General features: G+C 37.1%; 1 protein-coding gene and 1 long non-coding RNA gene across 6 annotated transcripts in view; one reads left to right on the forward strand and one right to left on the reverse strand.

The window, feature by feature from the left end:
- LOC131828034 (uncharacterized) overlaps nt 1-21,487 on the forward strand; it is a 192,828-nt gene that overhangs the window by 135,730 nt on the left and 35,611 nt on the right. The window lies entirely within an intron of this gene.
- The window catches only part of INTU (inturned planar cell polarity protein), an 88,893-nt gene continuing 69,773 nt past the window's right edge, over nt 2,368-21,487 (reverse strand). For 3 of the 4 annotated variants that reach the window (XM_059168902.1, XM_059168901.1, XM_059168906.1), the window contains exons 10-16: nt 19,263-19,325; nt 18,168-18,389; nt 17,046-17,528; nt 15,263-15,360; nt 12,109-12,298; nt 8,261-8,418; nt 2,368-5,079 (exon numbers count right to left, since the gene is read on the reverse strand). In XM_059168902.1, the coding sequence (XP_059024885.1) occupies nt 4,968-5,079; nt 8,261-8,418; nt 12,109-12,298; nt 15,263-15,360; nt 17,046-17,528; nt 18,168-18,389; nt 19,263-19,325 (1,326 nt within the window). In that variant the 3' untranslated portion in view covers nt 2,368-4,967. The remainder of the gene's footprint in view (nt 5,080-8,260; nt 8,419-12,108; nt 12,299-15,262; nt 15,361-17,045; nt 17,529-18,167; nt 18,390-19,262; nt 19,326-21,487) is intronic. The other variant, XM_059168903.1, reaches the window with a different exon arrangement.

The raw sequence follows: 21,487 nt of genomic DNA on the forward strand, positions 1-21,487 counted from the left end.
TACCCATACCAGTTTGAGAACTAATCTGGAAGCTTATCAGATTCAGGTCTGATTCTGGGCAAACAAAACAAACAAAACAAACCGCAGTAGATGTGATGTACATCTAGCCTGCATCTAATGTCTTGCTCTATTTTCAACTTGCTTTTTTTCAGTTTGTACATCCTGGAGATCCTTCAGTGGTAGCATATAATATATTCCTGATTTCTTTTTATATCTTGCTTGATGGTTTCTAATAGAGATTCTATTTTATCCTCTCTTACTCTTTAGGATCTGCACTCTTGAAACACATCTACAAACTGTATGTTGAGTTATTTTTTGGAACTTAGGGTTCTAGTTTTTTCTTTATTAATCTTAAGTGTGTTTTTACACTTTTTTTTTTTAAGAGGTTTTATTTATTTGACAGAGCAATCACAATTAGGCAGAAGAGATAGGCAGAGGGGAAGGAGGAAGCAGGCTCCCTGCTGAGCAGAGAGCCGGACTTGGGGCTCCATCCCAGGACCCCGAGATCATGACCCAAGCCGAAGGCAGAGGCTTAACCCACCAAGCGGCCCAGGTGCCCCCATTTTTACACTTTTGATACAACTTGTCACAAGTACAAAACCACACATTAAGGCCAGGATTCCAGAGTGGGAAATTCTGTTTATATTTTGATTACCTCATATAAAACGAGTTAGCAAGTCCTACATGTTTAGTGCTATCTTCCTGTCCATAGCAGCTTATTTGACTCTTAGCGGGGTTTTCAGCCAAATCTCTCTCCATTTTACATGCTGCTGACAGGTTAATCTTTCTGAAGCAATTGCATTAATCATTATTCCTAGGCTTAAAAGATTTAAAGTCTTTTCATTGTACGGACTTCAAAATCCTTTGTGAAATACATTGCAAATTCAAGAAGTGATGTTTTTTTCTGCAAGAAATATGAATAATGAAAGGTTTCAGTCTCCTCTAAGGGAATTTGAAGTATTAACAAACATACAGGGAGAAATTTAAGGGGGCAGAAAGAATACTTGAGTCACACTCCAGGCAAGACTCTTTTTAAGGGGCCAAGAGAGGTCAAAGGAACATCTCTGGTCACAGGGATCATATGCATCTCAGACAGAAAAAGCAAGTGTTCTGTTGCTCTCCAGGGAGATGTTTTTGACTCTTATCATTGACAGTGTTTATAGCATATTGCTTTATGATATTCTCAAGCTTATTTCTGACATCTATTCTTCCATAGAAGACAGCAAATGTGAAAAAAGTGAAAGTACTTAAAAATGTAGATTTTTTTTTTTTTTAGGCTTAAAAGCTATGGACCAGCTCTTTTTGATATATGGAGCTAAAATTATTTAACTAGCTGTATTTGCATTTTATTTACTGATTTAGGAAACAAAAATAAATTCTGGTGATTTATATGTTGATATTAAAATAGAGAGTCTCAGAACCTTTGAGTTGTTCATTCTGGTTTCCTTAGAAATCAGCATGGTTAGTTTTCTCTCTCCGTTCAGGTCTAGGGTCATCTTAGCAACTTGCTCCCTGGCCACCCTATTTCTCACACTTCATATCCTATTTTCTTCCTTCACTTTTTTTCTTTAGCTTTTATCAATATATTTTACTTTTTTGTCTTATTTGTGGCCTGCCTTTCCCATGGGAACATCAGGTCCACGAAGGCCAGAATTTTTAGCTGTTTTGTTCACTGCTTTATCCGTGCATCCAGAACAGAGCTTGGCACAGAGTAGAAAGTCAATTATTTGTTGGATGAATGCATGAAAAGACAACACAACTGCAAGTAAACCTCCAAACCATCTTTATTAAAGACTATCAATATAAAAATAGCTTCAATTATATAGAATATAGAAATACAACTCTATAAAATTAAATTATTTTCACATAGTTTAGTGTATAAAGTTTTAGTAACATTTAATAATGTATTTTAAAATATCCAAAGTATACATCCTTTCTCAAAAGTGTTTAGTGTTGAATATTTTTCTCAGCTTCTTTCCAACATTTTGTACAGTAGCAAGTATGATTTAGCTGATACCTTGGTTTTTAACCAATGGATATATAATAATAATAAATGGTAGTAGTAGGTGGTAGTAGGAGTAAATAACACTTTCATAGCACATGATATGTGCACAATTTAGAGGGAACTTATACAGAAAACAAATAATTATTCACAATATTATTGTGAAGAATGTTCAAAGCAGACAAACCTAGTAAATTGGTTTTATGACTTTTCTCATTTGTGTCAGAAATATAAAAATCAGGCACTGCAAATTTACTATCTTGCCAGTATGCATCACCATCAACAGTTCCTTGGCACAAATAAGAAACTCTCCCTTGCTAAGTACAGTTCTCTAACCTGACAAAAACAAACAAACAAACAAACAAACAAACAAAAAAAAAACCAAAAACAAACTAAAGAACACTAAAGAAAGGAGAGGGAGGGGGGAAGGGTGGAAGGTGCAGAATCTAAAATGTAATTTTGGGGGGGGGGTGGCTAAAAGATGTATGATGGTGATAAAACAGTATTTGGTATTTCAAAAAATGATAGTTCTATAATCTTTTGCATTTATAGTCTGGTAAAAGGGAACATTTACAGAATGCTAATAAAATTCAACTTAATATTTCTATATAAGCTAAAGCACACCTCTGGGGTATTTACACTGTCATGTTGTCCCCTTTTATTTAATAAAGTGGCAGATAGGCACTCATTGGCTAAAAATTAAATTGATCTTTCAGAGGTGAATCTGAACATATTTGGAAAAATGGGCAGCTAGGTTTAACTACAATGCTTACTTCAATATCCATTTAGAGATAACCACAATGTTTGGTTTTATTTCTTAAAAATTCAATGTCTCAAAAAAATGCAACATCTCTGCAACATGGACATTAAAGTATGTATCTACGGTATAGCAAATGATTTTCTATTATTAAGACAAGTAGTCTATTTTGTCTTTTTATTTTTGTTATTGAGTGGTGGTCTCAAGATGTTTTGACACCAGGAAAGTGGTTCAAAAGACCAAAATTTCATTAACTGAAACAAAAAAAGTCCCTTGTAATAAAAACCCCAGTTTTCGTTCAGTCTGTTTGAAAATCTGAGGTAACTAACAGTTACATTTATTAATAAATCTTCGTACTGAAAATAGCTAATGGTGTTTCGGGGGACATGTTAAGAAATTTAAGACATTTAATAAATACTTTTAAACAAAGTGCCTTATTGCCCATATATGTAGCAAGCAGAGCTAAGGCAGTGTTGAGAGTCTATCTACCATTCTGACCAATATTGTGATCTTAAACTGAGGATATTTCAAGCTGTTTTGTACATTTCAAGAACCGAAGTTTGTTTCTCTGATTTAAATGCTAGAGTTAAGGCCCACAAATCACTAACAGGACAAATACAGTGGTTTGCATTTTAAATACCTGGGTGAAAATCTCTTAAGATGATTATACAGAGGTAACAGTGTTTCTTCGAAGACCAAATGCTTCAAAGGGTGCAATCACTGCGTTTTACAGTTAGTTCTAACCCCGAGGGCTCATGTTCCAGGTGTCTGAGGAGGCAGTAGAGACTAACTTTAGATGTGTTGGCATAATTCCCCTTCTAAAGCTTAAGTCCTGAAAAAGAAAAAAACCCAGTATTGTAGTCTTGGGGGCATCTGAGACTTCAGGACGATCCACGAGATAAATGTTAATTTAAAATACAGGGGTGCCTGGATGGCTCAGTGGGTTAAGCCTCTGCCCTTGGCTCGGGTCATGATCTCAGCGTCCTGGGATCGAGGCCCGAATTGGGCTCTCTGCTCAGCGGGGAGCCTGCTTCCCCCTCTATCTCTGCCTGCTGCTCTGCCTACTTGTGACCTCTCTCTCTGTGTCAAATAAGTAAATAAAATTTTAAAAAATACAGTATTTGTTATATTTTTCCTTCTTTCTCAATCCACCAAATTCTCATAGCCAAAGAAAATTCTTATCCTATTAGTTTTGATTCTCTACTAAGGGTCAAGTAAACTATTGTTCATTAACCTAATTTCCTTTGGGAAAACCCACTACATAACAAACCATATTTATAAGGCAAAAATTAGTATTTAACAGAAGTCACCATAGGATTTCTTTCACCCAACTTTTTCAGTGTTTTTAACATGATCAGGTTTTTAAAAAAGATTTACATATAGCTGTCCTGAAATTCAAGAACTATATAAAATGTGTGTGCATACCTGAATATATCTCAATAAAAAGAAAAAATAATAAAATTTTATGTACAAATAGTTTGAAAACTATATCCTAGCCAAAATAGAGCTGACCTGAAAGAGTACACAAAATCAAATAAATAGAAAAATAAGTTTAATTTTCAGTCCTCAGTTCTTTTACCCCATGGTGAGGTATCTATTAAAACAGTTGAACTAAAGCAAAGTATTTGATGTAATAAGGAATCAGTACTTGGACATGACAAATTTAGGTACTGAGCAGTAGAGCAAGAAGAAAAAAAAACTGCACATTTTACTTAAGAGGGACTTCAGAGGTCTCAATACAGTCATCTCATTTGTAATGAAAATTCTGAACTCAGAGAGGTACAAAAACTTGCTCACGGTCCCAGCACTAATTAGTTAGAGGACGTGGTCACATCCTCCCGATTTTGTGATTCTTATACCAGATATCATTATTAGTCTTGAAAATAATATGCAACTTATGAATTGCATATTCTTTCAAGATAAATATGTCCTCTATTAATTTTATATAAAACACTTCACATTATTTCAAACTAGTCAATAAATTAACATTATATACCAAAATGGAAATAACAATCTCTTCAAGTCTCACAATATGACATAAGATTAGTGCATCAAATCCAAGAGCATATCATCTCAATATTTAACAATATTATCTTCAAAACTGAACAGTTAAGAGAGGCTAACCCATATCTTCTTGTATATGTGTGTCAGCAATTCTAACACCATTCAATGTTCCGTGCACAGTTGCCATGCATCAAGAAAACACAGCTACAAGGTTAATCCAAAGAACAATTTAAAAGCCATTTCTATGGCAATTTCTGTGACTGAATCATGAAAACAGACATAAAGTTCTTGAAGTTTGGGATGAAGAAAGAGTCTCCTGTAGAGGAAAAGAACACGCTCATTTCAGAAATTCAAAAAACAAATATCAAAGGGGAAAAACTCCAAACTTTCAATTTATTTTATTTTATTTTACTTTCTGACAGAATTCATAGTGAAATAAAAGCCACTAATCTAAATCTATAGTAAGGGGAAATACAGTTAGATTTATTTTTAAATAAATAATGCCTTAGGTCAATTGTTTTTATTTTTCCAGAGTAAAATAGCCTATTTTATCAATATACATATTACCATATACCTTAGTTTTAAAATATTAAATTTAGTCATTATTATTAAAATAAAGTCAAATGTGTTACCATCATTAAGTACAATAGCTATTAAACATGGTCATTTACTTTCTAAATGTTAATTATTATTAAAACATTATATGAGGGCCCAGTCAGTTAAGTGTCTGCCTTTGGCTCACAGGCCACACTCCCAGGGTCCTGGGATGGAGTCCTTCACTGAGCTCCCTGCTGAGCCGGGAGCCTGCTTCTCCCACTCCTCCTCGCTTTGTGCTCTCTGTCACTACCTCTCTCTCAAACAAATAAATAAAATCTTAAAACAAAATAACAACAACAAAACATTTTGTGATTGTTCTTTTTGTAGATAATACTTAACTGGAAATACCACTAAGACTTTATTTAATTTTTTTAAAGAGTTAAAATTTTTATATATTTAGTCAGTAATAGTATAGATAAATCAGACAGTTTAAATCAGGTATATTTTGTCTGGCTTCCTTAAATTCCTGTATTCTATATAGATCTGCATTATAATTCAATACCTCTTGATTCTTCCTAGTCCAATTGTGAATGTAGTTAAGGCTCTGCTATACACCTGTATGTATGCCAAACTGTTTTTATCTCTATTTTCTCTCTGTCCACACCAGGGACACTTTGCTGCTCCCAGCTCAATCTTCCAATAGCACAGCTCTGATCACACTACACAGACTTGAACTTATGCTGATGTTCCTTCCAAGCTTGGTTGGGTACACATCACAATCACAAAGAGCTTACCACTACCTTAGATTCTGTTGGCAGGTCTGGGGTGGGCCAAAGGCATCTCTTGATTTTAATAAGTGACTCTGATGATTCTAAATCTCATGGACCGACACACAGGATTACTGCTTTGGATAATGTTTGTTATATAGTTCAGTACTGCATGGTAGGTATCTAGTAACACTGGTCTCACCTAACTCTCTGTCCTTTCCTCCACCAATTCTTTAACCCAATTCAAAGAACCTTCAGTGCCTCAACATCTCCCTCAAAATTAAATTCCTTAGTAAGGAATTGAAGGCTCTCTACAGTGGCCCTAACTTAGCTTTCCTACCTGATCTTCCATTTTATCTTTGCCTCTGTCACTCCCTTACCATCCTGGCAAATCAGTCTACTTAACTGCCCTGCCTTATGATTTCCCTTGTTTCAGTCTTTGTTCATCCCCTCCTTTTCCTAGAATGTTCTATCCAAATCTAATTCATTTTCAAACCAGATCAAATGGAATCTATAAGCCTTCCTACATAATTCCAATGTAGATTTTTATCCCTTCCTCAGAACTCCCATAGCATTTGGTTGTATCAACTCATTTATTCAATCTATCTAAAAAAACTCTATCCAGAAATATATACATGTCTGAGCATATTTCATATTTTTTCTGATGGGTATAAGACCATGAATGCAATGACTATGACTTTATGTTTGCCTTATGTATGCCTCCCACCACCATATTTTGCCAAGCACAACTCCATTTATTAAATTGTGATGTATTTATCAAGTGACTATGTGCCAGGTGCTGTTGCAGTTACCAGTGGTGGACAAGACAGATCCAATTCCTGACCTCATAAAGCCTAACTTCCTAGTGAAGGGGAGAAAGACCATAAACAAACAAGAAAATAATAATAGTAGCCACTTTAATGCAGGAAAGAGATCCTGGATTCTCTTTTTGAGGCTAGCACTGATCTGAATATCAAGGAACCAGACACCCAAAGTTAAGAAGCTGAACATTTCACACAGGGACTGTAGGAATAAGATTCAACGGATGCCAGTGTGGCTGTGCACAGTGGATGGAGACAGAAATGACAAAAGGCGGAAAGAGGTGGGCAAGGGCTACGGTCAGGCAGCCTCTTGTAGTTGGTGGACTGGGGTGGGGGGAAGGAGAGGAAGAGGTAAAGCAAGGAGACAGGGAAGAAAAGAGGGAAGGAGGGACGGAAGGAAAGCAATAGCATTAAAATTGTGGAGTCATTATCTTTTGGTGTATTACTACGATAATTTTATAAGGTTACTGGATCAGCCTTTTATTTTAATAGAAAAAAGCCTTGGCAGTCCGAGAAAGACAAATACCACACAACTTCACTCACATGTAGACATTAAGAAGCAAAACAAAGAAAAAGAGACAAACCCAAAGCCAGGTTCTTAAATACAGAGAACAAACTGGTGGTTACTAGAGGGAAGGTGGGTGGTGGGAATAGGTGAAATATGTGGTGGGGTTAAGGAATGCACTTAAGGAGTAATCTATAGAATTGCAGAATCATTATATTGTACAGCTGAGGCTGTACAATATAATAATAGAACACTGTATGTGAATTATTCTTTTTTTTTTTTTTAAAGATTTTATTTATTTATCAGAGAGAGAGGGGGGGGGAGAGAGCAAGCACAGGCAGACAGAATGGCAGGCAGAGGCAGAGGGAGAAGCAGGCTCCCTGCTGAGCAAGGAGCCCGATGTGGGACTCGATCCCAGGACGCTGGGATCATGACCCGAGCCGAAGGCAGCTGCTTAACCAACTGAGCCACCCAGGCGTCCCTGTATGTGAATTATTCTTGAATCTAAAAATAAATTTTAAAAATGAAAAAGTAAGAAGAGAAAGACTTGAGAGGAATTTAAAGGAGATACTTAGTAAATAAAATAAAAATTCTAAAATGTATTAAAGTATTATAGTTGTTAGAGGGGCACCTGGCTGGCTCAGTTAGAAGAGCATGAAACTTGATCTTGGAGTCATTCATGAGTTCCACACTGTGTGTAGAGATTACATACATACACACATACATACATACTTGCCTAAAAATATATATTACAGTTAGATTAATAATTCCATGCCTACATTTTAAAATGCTTTTCTCCTTTACCATTTTTCTTTCAATTTTTTAACATTTTACTTCCCTTTCAAATCCTTTTCTTCCCCCACTTACCCTACTACCCAGTAGGCCATAACTGGTGGTGCTTTTCTCTGATCCGTCCACTTTTCAGGTGAGCACTCAAACAACACACCATGTTCTTTCACAGGGTTAAGAGAAGATACAGAATTTGTAGAACCTGAATGATCTCCACGATTTAGTGCCTTCTTTTTCTGTAAATTAATATGTATTATTAATATTAACTGGTATTACTAATGTTACTTTAAAATGTTTTCCCATACAGATTTGAATTGGCAACTTAAGTGCCTGGAATGACATTGTTCTGGTCTGTGGGAAAATTTCTATTCTTCCTCATACTTAGTTTAAATACCGTTTCCTAAAAGAGATTTCATGGATACAGTGTCCTTAAAGTCTCCCAGAAAACATTTGTTTGTAGCCCTGTATTATTAGTATTTGCATTAATTACGCTAGTAGTTTGTAGGTCTGTCTTCCCCAGTAGATTATATGCTTTTTCCAGGCCAGAGACCAAATGGTGTTCATCTTTGTGTGTTTTGAAGCAGCAGAGGCTAGTACATAAGGAGATGCTTAATAAATAGATTAAAAGTGAGTAGGTTACTAAATTCATAGATGATTCTGTAATAAAATGAAAACACTTATACTTAAAACAGTATGTCTCTTCCTTTCATGCATCCCCTTTAAGTTACCCATTGATTAAATTATTAGCAAAACAATGAGTCATTTGGATTAAAAAGACTTTTTATAAGGCTAAAACTTAGTGGAGTGACTCTGGATTCTTTTCTTTCTCTCAAAACCCTTATCTAATCCGACAACAAATCATTTTTGCTCACCCTCCAGAATCTAGAAACCACTATCATTCTTTGCTTTGAGAAGTTCCATAGCCTCCTGACTGGTCTCTGCTTCCACCCTCTACCCTACAGAGCTTGTTCCTCATACAGTAGTAGCCTGAGTGATCCTTTCAAAAATGTAGGATCCTGTCCTTCCTCTACCCAGAACTGTCCCAAGAGCTTCCCATCTCCTTCAGAACAAACCCCAAAGCCCTTCAATCTATCAGGCCATGCGCGATCTGGCCCTGCTAACCTTTGCCATGTCAACTCCTAGCACTCTCCTCCCCTCCAGCTCCAGCATTCTCAGTCACTCCTACTTCTGCAGCTTTGCACTCTGTTTTCCCTGTCTGGAAGCCCTGCCTTCAGCCGGCTACTTAACGTGCTTCCTTCTTCACTTCATCAGGTCCTTGTTCAAATATTATCCTATCTTACTATTCCTCTTGAAACTTACCTACTGACATATTGTAACTACTTGCTAGTTCATAAGTCTTCCCCTTGAGAATATAGACTTTGATAAAGTAGGCAGTTAGTCAGATGTGGGCTGGAGGAAAAGGTGGTGATAAACAGGGGACACTTTAGAAGCCTGAGGACAGGGACACCTGGGTGGCTCAGTCGGTTAAGCGTCTGCCTTTGGCTCAGGTCATGATTCCAGGGTTCTGGGATAAAGTCCTACACTGGGCTCCTTGCTCAGCAGGGAGTCTGCTTCTCTTTCCCTTTCTGCCTCTCCCCCTGCTTGTGCGCTCTCTCTCTGACAAATAAATAAAATCTTTAATTTAAAAAAAAAAAAGGAACCTGAGGACACAACATCCTGACTTTTCGGCTTTTAACATCCTGGCCTAAATTAAGGCTTCCAATAGCCCTGGGTTGACAGACCAAGAGTCATGTGTGGAGAACCACTGCCCCAGGGTAATAAATAGCTTCATTATAGTATATTTAGATTGTTCTTTCAATGCCTTCTTTCCATGGAAGAAGATGACCATGATCTTAAGAGCCTGCTTAAGATTCTCTCTCTCCCTCTCCTGGTACCCCATCCCCAGTTTGTGTGCTCTCTCTCAAGAAAGAAAGAAAGAAAATTTTAAAAAATCTTTATTAGTTGACCATGATAGTTCTGGCAAGAACCCTGCAGGGCCAGTAGTTGGGAGTAGGACCTATGCCCAACCACAGGAGTCCCTTAGATGACTGGAAACCACTTCAGTGGAAGACTGCCCTAGCTACGACCCATAAACTATGGAAACATAAAAAGAAAAGATACTCCTAACCCTGGTCCAGTTGCCATCTCTGGGCCTGCCTGCTCTCTCACCTTGAGAGTGTACTGTCCTCAATAAACTGCTTTATGTCTGCTATCTTCCTTCTGGCCATTTTTATTCAAGCATGGATCCTCACGTAAATCTTTCATGGGGGAATCCAAGAACCCAGACCTCCATTCACACACTGGTAATAGCTTCATGAGGAAAGGGACTTTGTTCACTGCTATATCCCCAGCATCAGAGTAGTGTCGGGTGCATAGTGGATACCTCAATAGTTCAGTATTATGGGAAAGACTAATTTGCATTACTATTACTGAATAATTACACTACTCTTACTGAATTATTAATGAAAGATTCCTTTAGAGACTCTATCAGTTATATTAAAAGGAAAGGAGGAGCATAAGACCACAAAGCACATAGATATGGTTGGATATAACATTTTGCTGAATACCAATTTCTGAGAGAAATCCTGTAAGGGGCACCTGGGTGGCTCAGTTGGTTAAGCATCTGACTCTTGATTTCAGTTCAGGTCATGATCTCAGTGTCGTGAGACTGAGGTCTGTTTTGTGGGCACAGTGCAGAGCCTGCTTAAGATTCTCTCTCTCCCTCTCCTGGTACTCCACCCCCAGTTTGTGTGCTCTCTCTCAAGAAAGAAAGAAAGAAAATTTTTAAAAATCCTACAAAGCACAGAATTTTATTGCTGAATGAATTCTAATAAGACATAATTCAGGCCACTTACTTTATAGCTGAGGAAACAGGAAGAATCCAGGCTCAGTATAAAATTCCTCATTCCCAGCCCAATATTCTTCTACGTTTAAACCCAAGTTCTTCACAATTTTAACATTTTTTTTTTCTTTTGAGAGAGAGAGAGAGAGACAGAGTGAGAGCAAAAGGAGGGGGAGCAGCAGAGGGAGAGAGAGAAGCAGACTTCCTGCTGAGCAGGGAGCCCAATGTGGGGCTCGATCCCAGGACCCCGAGGTCATGACCTCAGCTGAAGGCAGATGCTTAATTGACTGAGCCAGCCACCCAAGTCCCCCCAATTTTAGCATTCTTCTTTTTTAATTTTTTTTTCAATTTTAGCATTCCTAACACACATATTGCTATATACGTTTCAATCATCTTCAGAAGGGTGTTTTGTTTTTTGGTTTTGGCTCTGCGATGTTTGACCACTGACAAATAAACTTCTGTATGTTTATCCCTTTCAAGAAATCAACACATACTTTTCCTTGCCATTAAGATAATCTAGTTGATTTTTTAATTACATATAATATTATTACTTATGCAGAGGTAAAATATTAAATGAAACTTCATCCTGGATTAAAAAGCAAGCAAGAAATAAATCAAGTGGCTAAAAGATTTGCAACAGTATTGTGTCTATCGCTGTACCTTACCCTATTATGTTACAAAACACCTTATACTACTGACAGAATACTTAAAGAATTATCAGACTTAACAACTGGTAGATACTACTGTCCGAGCCATGGCTGACTCGCAGATAATAAATATAGAGGCCAATTTAAATTATAAACTACCACATTCTACTTTGCCATAGAAAAAAACACAGGTCCACCACTTTTTGGAATAGTATTCCAGGGCATTAAAATCAGTTATTATGAAACAAAGCTTTTAAGTTAAATATTGTGAGTATAATCCTTTTGGCCCTCAAGTTAGATTGTATACTCTAATTAGACTGGGTGACTGCTAAAAAAAATTAAAATAAAAACTGTCATTGTTGGACATACTGATTAAAGAGCTTTTAGAGAGAATATTTAGAGATCTGTAAACAAAATTGACAAAACTATATTTATACCTCTTCTACCAATGTCTTTTGGAAAATTGCACGAATGGAGAGACAACACTGATGGAAATTCTTTATTAGTTGAGGGTGGATAGAACCACTTAGCTGTGCCACCTCTTCATGGGTCGGAGTAATAAAGATCCCTTGCACAGTTTCTAAGGCAACATAGTGGAAAAGTGTGTTCTCAGGACCAGATGTTAATCTTGAAAAGAAGAAAAAAATAAGAAAAAAGAGAGAAGATATTTAAACAAACTTAAAAAATATTGCTTCATTTTGAACGTTGTAGACTCCAAACTTTTATCTACAGTATAATATTGGCAATGTAATCAGGGCAGGAAAACTAGGCCAAACATCTAAGTCCCATTTTCTTCTTAACTAGAATACAGGCTAGGGCTATTATCAATTCCTTAATGGAGGCAAATATCACATGGGAGGCTAGGATAAATACACAATTGCAAACAATTGTTCCTTTGCTAAACAACCCAAATTGGCTAAACCCCTCTTTCTCCATAGTTGGTAATAAATTATCAGCTCCTTTCTGGTTCAGATACCTACAAGTCATAAATAAGGTATCGGTCTAGAGTTGACCACGTATAAGAACACCTTCCAACAAAATAAACATATTTAAATTAGTAGCCTAACAGTCCAACTGATGATCCTGAAGAAAAATAAAATTATTATTACCAACTGCAAAGTGGGTTAATATTCTGGAACACTATGGCATTTACTTGTATTATACTACTCCTCATTAGAGTCTTCCTTCCCTTCCATGTTCTCTTACTATTTTCATCTCTCTATTCTTCTTTTCCATCTTTAGGTCTCAGACCTGCCAGCAGAATCTACATATACTGCTTATTTCTACCAGTGGTAAGAAGAGCTAAAGAAAAACAATAACAGCAACAACAACATCATAATAGTTATCATATATTCAGTGCCCTCTCTGTGCCAGGGAAGTGCTACAACATACCTTAGTCTTAATGTTCATAATGACCCTTTGAGATGTTCAATAGTATTACTACCCTCATTTTTTTTTTTAAAGATTTTATTTATTTATTTGACAGAGAGAGATCACAAGTAGGCAGAGAGAGGAAGGGAAGCAGGCTCCCTGCCTAGCAGAGAGCCCCATATGGGGCTCGATCCCAGGACCCTGGGATCATGACCTGAGCTGAAGGCAGAGATTTTAACCCACTGAGCCACCCAGGTGCCCCTACTACCCTCATTTTAACTATGAGGGAATCAATCTTCAGGGATCTCAGATTACCTGGCTTGCCTGAGGTCACAAAGCTAAGTGGCTGAGTTTAGTTAACTCTGAAGCTTCCTCCACTAAACCTTGCCTTTTTCCTCTTCATCCATAACTTTTTTTTTTTTTTAAAGATTTTATTTATTCATTAGAGAGAGAGAGAGAGAGAGATCACAAGTAAGCAGACAGGCAGGCAGAGAGAGAGTGGGAAGCAGGCTCCCTGCTCAGCAGAGAGCCCAGTGTGGGACTTATCGCAGGAACCTGAGATCAGGACCTGAGTGGAAGACAGAGGTTTAACCTGCTGAGCCACCCACCCAGACGCCCCCTGATTAGCAATCTTTAAGCATATGGACTGCAATTCTGTATTTGCATCTCAAACACTCCAGCTGCCCCCATTCTAATTCTAATATCTATTTGAAAGAAATCCCTCCAGTTTTTATTTTCCTTTTCCCCCAGTCTCAAGCACAGGACAAAGAAAAGGCATATTTCAGCTCTTACCAGCCTAGAGCCTGCCCTGATCACCCATGTTAGTTCTACTTCTATTAAACTGTTAATTAGGCTGCATGATCAGAATAATTTCTCCTTCTTATTATTGACTTATGGCCTTGGTTCTCTTTTAAAACCAGGGACAGACAGAGAAGGAGATCATCTATAAATTTTTCTCATCTATAAATCTGAACTTACTATAAGACATTTCAAAGATTAAGGTCATAGTGTTGAAATTTTTTTTAAAAAGATTTTATTTATTTATTTGACAGAGAGAGAGATCACAAATAGGTAGAGAGACAGAGAGAGAGATGAGGAGAAGCAGGCTCCCTGCTGAGCAGAGAGCCCTATGCGGGACTCGATCCCAGGCCCCTGGGATCATGACCTGAGCCGAAGGCAGAGGCTTAACCCACTGAGCCACCCAGGCGCCCCGTGTTGAAATTTTTTGTATAATTTTTATTTGTACATGTTTGCTTGTCCAGATAAAAGTGTGCAGTTGAGTTTGTTACATACTAATTGATCCTGACAGATCTGCTTGTCATCACCTAATAGCTGCACAAGAAGTGAATATGTAACATTTCATATTTTAATAATTAGACAATTTAAATTGCTGAAAATGCTCCTCTTACTCAGTTCCCTTTTCTTCAGAATTCTCTACTTAATGTAAGTTTGAGGTTTCATCTCTTTTAGAAAGTGAGAGACTCTCAGAGATATGCAGCAAGCAAGTTTATTAGGGAGAACCTTGGGGAATACCACCTGTGGCACAAAGTGTGCAGGAAGCAGGACTGAGCCAAGGAGAAGCCGCAATCAAAACAAAGGTCTCCGCAGATACCTCTTGCAACTCTGAAGCTTGGATGGCCTTTTAGAGTTGTCTTGAATTTAGGCAAAGGGCCAAGTCTTTGTATTCACTTATCTATTAGCCACTGGATGTGGGCTATTCCCAGGGAGATACTATAATCTTGGATGAGTCAATAAACTTCCAAACACAGCAAGGCCAGGGAGGGAAAACTGTGTGTAGTTAACACTCATTACCCCCACCCCCGCCAACCACCAACACTGGGCAGGAGTACCCTGGGCTACGGAGTATCTGGGGAGCAGACCACAGAATCCACTAAGGTCTAAAAATGTAAATACAATAATTTAAAAATATACACACCCAAAAGGGAGGTTACCCATTGAAAGGAGATAAAAGGAGCTTTCACAGTTCGAAACATTACTCTGTTTTTTTAATCTTTTGTAATAGGAGTACATGTTTCCTATACGTGTAATGAAAAACATTAGTGAATTAGCATAGATACTACCTTTAATAATGTAAGATATATCATAATTACATTTTTGAATTAAATCTTTATATGGTATGGATTTGTACTTTCTTACTGTAAAACTTTCTTAAAGACACAATGTTTAAGTGAAAAAGAATATTATAAGGAAGTTTCTTACTTCATTGTGTTATATATTTCCAGGTCTTTTTCTGAAAGGTTCTTTTTCAAGTTCCCCAAATGAAATGGATTTGGAAGACTAACCTTCTTTTTAGTGACCTGAAAAATACAGTTAAGTAGATCAGTTTGTATCTAAGAATGGAATCAAACAGCAGAAATAGTGTAAAAACTGATAATCCTTCTAAGAGAACTACTTACTATTTTGCAAAGTTTCCTTTAAATATTTTTGATGCTAACTTGTACCTCTTGCTTTGTACTTGTACCTCCTTTGCTAACAGTGACCTCGGGACCATGTCTTAGGACAAGATAGTTCTTCCTGAAAACTTACCAGAGCCATTATCAAGTTTTGTTATGTTTTATATGTATATGTACTTATCTCTTTCTCTAGACTTGTACTTCTCACAGGCATGGGCTGTGTCTTATCCATCTTTGTATCTCCTCTGTTTAGCATGGCCCTTGGCACACAGTAGGTGTTCAATCAAGTTTGTTGAATGGCTCAATCCTAGGGATTAATTCAATCTCTCTTAGGAACTATTCATGGTTCTTTAAATCTATTACCTCCTAAATTATGTTTCCTACCAATTTCACTGACCGGATAATCAATATAGTAAGAATTTATTTCCTAAATACATCTACCTAAGCTCCCAAGAGTTCTGCATTGTTTGGAACTAGAAGATGGAATCTATGGCTATTTATGCCATGACACTCAGAATCTCAGATCTTATTTGTGCCCCTTCTCAGATTCCTCCTTTTTTATGCTTTGTTTGGCATTGCCTCCAACAACCCAAATGAGAGTTTCAAAAATGTTCTGAAAGAGAAGCATCATTAGAATAAGCATAACATCCCCCAGTGTGGTTACTTTGATGATCATTTGGATATATTATGGTATTTTTGTGGAGAAAAAAATGGAAAAATGATCAAAATAAACAACCTGAAAACTGAACATTCTCTTTATTTTATAATCACATTTTAAATTCTTGACTATGGAGACCAGATCTTCACAGAGGCAGGTAAAAACAAAACAAAATAAAACAAAAATCTCCTATAAAAATCTGTAGAATAACATATACACACAAATATTTACAAGTATACACTTACATGTATTTTTTACAATTATATACTTATATATAAGTTTCTGATTTTCTTTTTGTTTCTGAATATTTTATTGGTTATTTAGCCAGACCAGCCCTCTAAAATCCCCCACAACTAGGAAAAAGATAATGCAGTAGTTTTCCTATTAAAGTCAAATTTGCTTATAGTAAAATCCCCCACAACTAGGACGTTTTCACTTAACACTGTGAATACGGAAGGAAGATGAACAGGGAAAGCAGGATTAAGCAATTTTCCTACTTGTAAGTAGTGTCAAGCAGCTGTCCTGAATGCTACTATTTTATTACTTGATATTTTTTTCTCTTTTTGGTTCCAAATCACTGGTTTGCCAACAGTAACCCAAACAACCAGTAGTTCAAATGAAGAATGATCCCAACATTAAATTAAAAATTTCCTTGCATTTTTAAAATAAGAACTGGAGGGTGCCTGGGTGGCTCAGTGGGTTAAGCCTCTGCCTTCGGCTCGGGTCATGATCTCAGGGTCCTGGGATTGAGTCCCACATTGGGCTCTCTGCTCAGCAGGGAGCCTGCTTCCCCTTCTCTCTCTCTGCCTGCCTCCCTGCCTACTTGTGATTTCTCTCTCTCCATCAAATAAATAAATAACATCTTAAATAAAATAAAATAAGAACTGGCAAGACAGCTTAGCTCAATGTACACACTTGAATGAACACACACCTTAAGCAAGGCCCCACTTTCCTCCGAACCATCAGAGCCCCGAGATTCTCTTTGCTTCCATATGGCATCTGGTGTAGAATGAGGGCTCAGGCCAATGCCTTCTCCACCTTCACAGCCATTGTCAGATCCTCCACTGCTTCGAGAAGGGCTGGGCTTACGTGCTTTTAAGGAATAGTCACCAAAAAGAATTCTTCTGCATGTTGGAGAGGTTGCTACCTTGGAAGTACCTGGTAGCCTACTGAGGATAGGTGAGGTCGTCAAACTATCTAATTTTTCATGTGATCCAGTAAGGAACCAGTCAGCACAAGACAAACAGGGGCTGGGAGAAGCTGTTAGCTGTTCACTGATGCGACAATCTATTCCTCCCAGTTGGTGAAGGGTTGTTTTGACCTGATCCACATAAATACAGTCGGGTCCAGGATTCCCAATAGCTTTGGATGCACAGCCTCCAGATTCTAATAGCACACATAACATATAGTGCTTCTATAAGAAAAGAATATTAATAGAGCTTTAGCTACATGAAAATGTTTATATGTAGCATGCATGTATACATTTATGAATACTAACAACATATGGCATAATCATATGATTTTTAAAAACTCCTCCCTCCCTTTGTTAGTTATTTTCAGTGCTGCTTGACTGTCCTTGAAAACAAATCTTCAATCAGATTGCCTTCTCCTGGTATACCATCAACTACTACTTTTTGGCACATGTCACAAGGTAGCTTTCAAAGAGCCACAATTATTGGAAGTCCTTTTATTTACAATCCCATGTTTATTCTCATTCTATATCCTTTTCATGTCTCTATTTCCCAAGACAAACAAGAGGATAAAACCACTATAGAAATATGAACAAAAGATCTTAAGGACCTGATAAAATCTTATTCTGGGTTTCATTAATTAATTTCTCCACAAGCATTAAAGGGATGCAAAAGAAAAGGAATAAGGGACAAATAACATTTTCTTGAATACTGGTATCTGAAATGCTCATAATTTTAAATTATTATGTTTGTTTGAGTATATATTTAGATAGTAAATGGCCAAAAAAACCCTCAAATGGCCAAAACACACACACACACACACACACACACACACACACACACAGAAACCAAGGTAAACTTACCAAGCCAACTATTAGCAAAAAATATCTCCCTTCAGGTTCCTGAAAGACTTCAGTGTTTGAGTCTGTAGAAGGTTGGAGGTGATGTCGAGGAAACACCTCTCTCCATATAACCAACTGACCAATTCTTTGTTTTGCTGCTAAAGGCAGTAGGCAGTAGTGGCGACAGTATACAGCAATATCAATAAGATCATCTTTAGGCAAATGACTGCATATCAAATAACCCTTGAATTTAACCACAAAGAACAAAAGTCAACTAGTGATATAAAGCAATAATGCCATATTTCTAAGGGTTTCATAGGTACTTCAGTTGGCTTAAAATATTCCAGTTTCAAGTGGAATAGATACAGTAAAGATAAATTTTTTTTTTTCCTGAAGTCAATTAGAGATCCAGGATTTATGAAAAGTCAAGTCTACAACAGATAGATTTTAGAGCAAAACCAGATCACCTGAGTAACATAAGCCCGAGTGTTTGGCAACATTAGAAAAGAACTGAATTCTGAGGATGGAAAGTGGAGAAGAGAAGCAAAAGCAAGAGGTAAGGTGAGGAGAGACCTAGTTTTCACTGTGTACCATTCTGTTTTGTCAGATTCTTTTTTAGAAAGGTTTTAAATTGTGTTTAAAAATCTTGAAATATGAAAATACTTAAATTCATTTGATGCTTAATTTGCTGTATATGGAAGTCAACTAATTGTTAGATTTACTAAAAAGATACAGGGTTATGTTGAAGATAAGAAAAAAGTACACTCACTGCTGCAAAAAGAAATCATTAAAATATTGCTTTTCTCTCTTACACATTTGGTTCCTTGAGTATTGTTTCTCCTTTACACATCCACAAATGCTTTAGATCAGGTTAGATCAGTTTGCTTTAGATCATTTACATCAGAAATATTTATTGTATTTGTAAATATGTAGGTACCAGTGTCTTGGTTTTTGTTGCTGTTGTTGGTTTTTTTTTAAGACCTTAATCTAATAGTAACAAGTTTCAAAGGAAAAGTAAGAAATGTATTTTCATGTTTGTAGAAGTTTGAGAAAATTTGTTTTAGATCTGTTCATATAGCAGTTGGACATTTATAAAAATTTCAAGTTTCAACCTACCTTGTAAAATAGAGAAGACCCTAAAATTGTATACAGCCGCCTCATGTCATAGTAATCCTCAGACTGGGGAAGAAAAACCACAGTGGATTTATATTGTTTTTTCATGATAAAAAAGATCTTAGTTAAGCTACAATGGTTAAAATGGCAATTACATTGTTTAGTAACAACTTTTCATACTGCCTTTTTTAGAAATGAATATACAAGGGTATTAGAAAGAAAGATAATGTGCATGAATTTGTGATGGAAAACAATTTTAATTTTTAATCTTTTACGATACTGTTGATTAGAGATATCTAAGAATAGAACATATGGTTAGTTACTACAGGAGGGATTGAAACAAGTCTATCAAGGCAAAAAGCTTCTACTATATATCATCTAAAATATCCCGTATTACCAAATAATTTTTTTTTAAGATTATTTATTTATTTATTTGACAGACAGAGATCACAGGTAGGCAGAGAGGCAGGCAGAGAGAGAGGAAGGGAAGCAGGGGCCCTGCTGAGCAGAGAGCCCAACGCGGGGCTCGATCCCAGGACCCTGAGATCACCACCTGAGCAGAAGGCAGAGGCTTTAACCCACTGAGCCACTCAGGTGCCCCCAAATAATATTTTTAAAGGTATAATTTGATAAAACCTATTTGGGAACAACTGATTAGTATAAATAAATAAAATACACAAAGCCTTTGAGTAGTTTCAGTTCCAAAAATCTACAGAAATGCTCAAACAGGATAATCAAGACTTTTGTATAAAAAGTTAGTAGCAGAACCATTTGTAAAAAGGCAAAAACTGGAGAGTGCCACAATGGAGAATGGTTAACAAAATTAGGTACGTTCACACTATAGACTATCATAGGTCTGTTAAAAAAATAAGGTTGATTGAGACGCCTGGGTGGCTCAGTTGGTTGAGCAGCTGCCTTCGGCTCAGGTCATGATCCCAGCGTCCTGGGATCGAGTCCCACATCGGGCTCCTTGCTCCTCAGGGAGCCTGCTTCTCCCTCTGCCTCTGCCTGCCATTCTGTCTGCCTGTGCTCGCTCTCTCCCCTCTCTCTCTCTGATAAATAAATAAAATCTTTAAAAAAAAAAAAATAAGGTTGATCTATATGAGCAGGCACAAAAGGTTTTAGGGTCTACTGTTGAGCAAAGACTGCAAGCTACAGAACAAAATATTCATTATAATCTAATTTTTTTTTAAAGATTTTATGTATTTGACAGAGAGAGATCCCAAGTAGGCAGAGAGGCAGGCAGAGATAGAGAGAGAGAGGAAAGCAGGCTGCCCGCTGAGCAGAGAGCCCGATGTGGGGCTCGATCCCAGGACCCTGAGATCATGACCTAAGGAGAAGGAAGTGGCTTAACCCACTGAGCCACCCAGGTGCCGCTATGATCTAATTTTTTAAAAAGAACAGCATTCTCAATGATATACATGTACGTGTATACACATGTGCTGGTTTGTGTGTACCTATGAGTATAGAAAAAAGAATATGTTTCTTATGGAAGAATATGTTTCAAACTGTAAGAAAAGTTAAATTAGAGATAGATGGGGGGGGGGATGAAGAGGGAGGACATTTGTTTTTAATAACCATGCTTACATTTTACCCAATTATGCATGTATTACTTTAATAATCTAAAAAAACCCCAAAACAACGAAACCTAAAAAAAACTAAAAAACGAGGGGCGCCTGGGTGGCTCAGTGGGTTAAAGCCTCTGCTTTCGGCTTGGGTCATGATCCCAGAGTCCTGGGATTGAGCCCCACACCGGGCTCTCTACTCAGCGGGGAGCCTGCTTCCTCTTCTCTCTCTGCCTGCCTCTTTGCCTACTTGTGATCTCTGTCAAATAAATAAATAAAATATTAAAAAAAAAACCAAAAAAACAAAAAAACGAGAAAAAACCTAAATCTTTCTCAGTTGGAAAATGGATAAACAATGTGAAACATTCATACAATGGAATACTACTGAGGAGTAAAAGGGACTAAACTATAGATGCATACAGAGGCGTGAATGAATCTCAAATGAACTATGCTAATTGAACTAAGGCCCCTCAAAATTATCTATTATCTAATTCAGTTTATAGGGCATTCCAGAAGAGGTAAAACCCATGGGGACAAAAACAAATCAGTAGTTGCCAAGGGCTGGAGGTAGGTAGGGAGAGGGACTGACTATAAAGGGGCACAGAATTATTTACCAAATATAAATTATACCCTAATAATAATTTTAAAAACTAAAGAAAACAA

The sequence above is a fragment of the Mustela lutreola genome, chromosome 1 (assembly GCF_030435805.1).
Source record: "Mustela lutreola isolate mMusLut2 chromosome 1, mMusLut2.pri, whole genome shotgun sequence".
NCBI lineage: Eukaryota > Metazoa > Chordata > Mammalia > Carnivora > Mustelidae > Mustela > Mustela lutreola.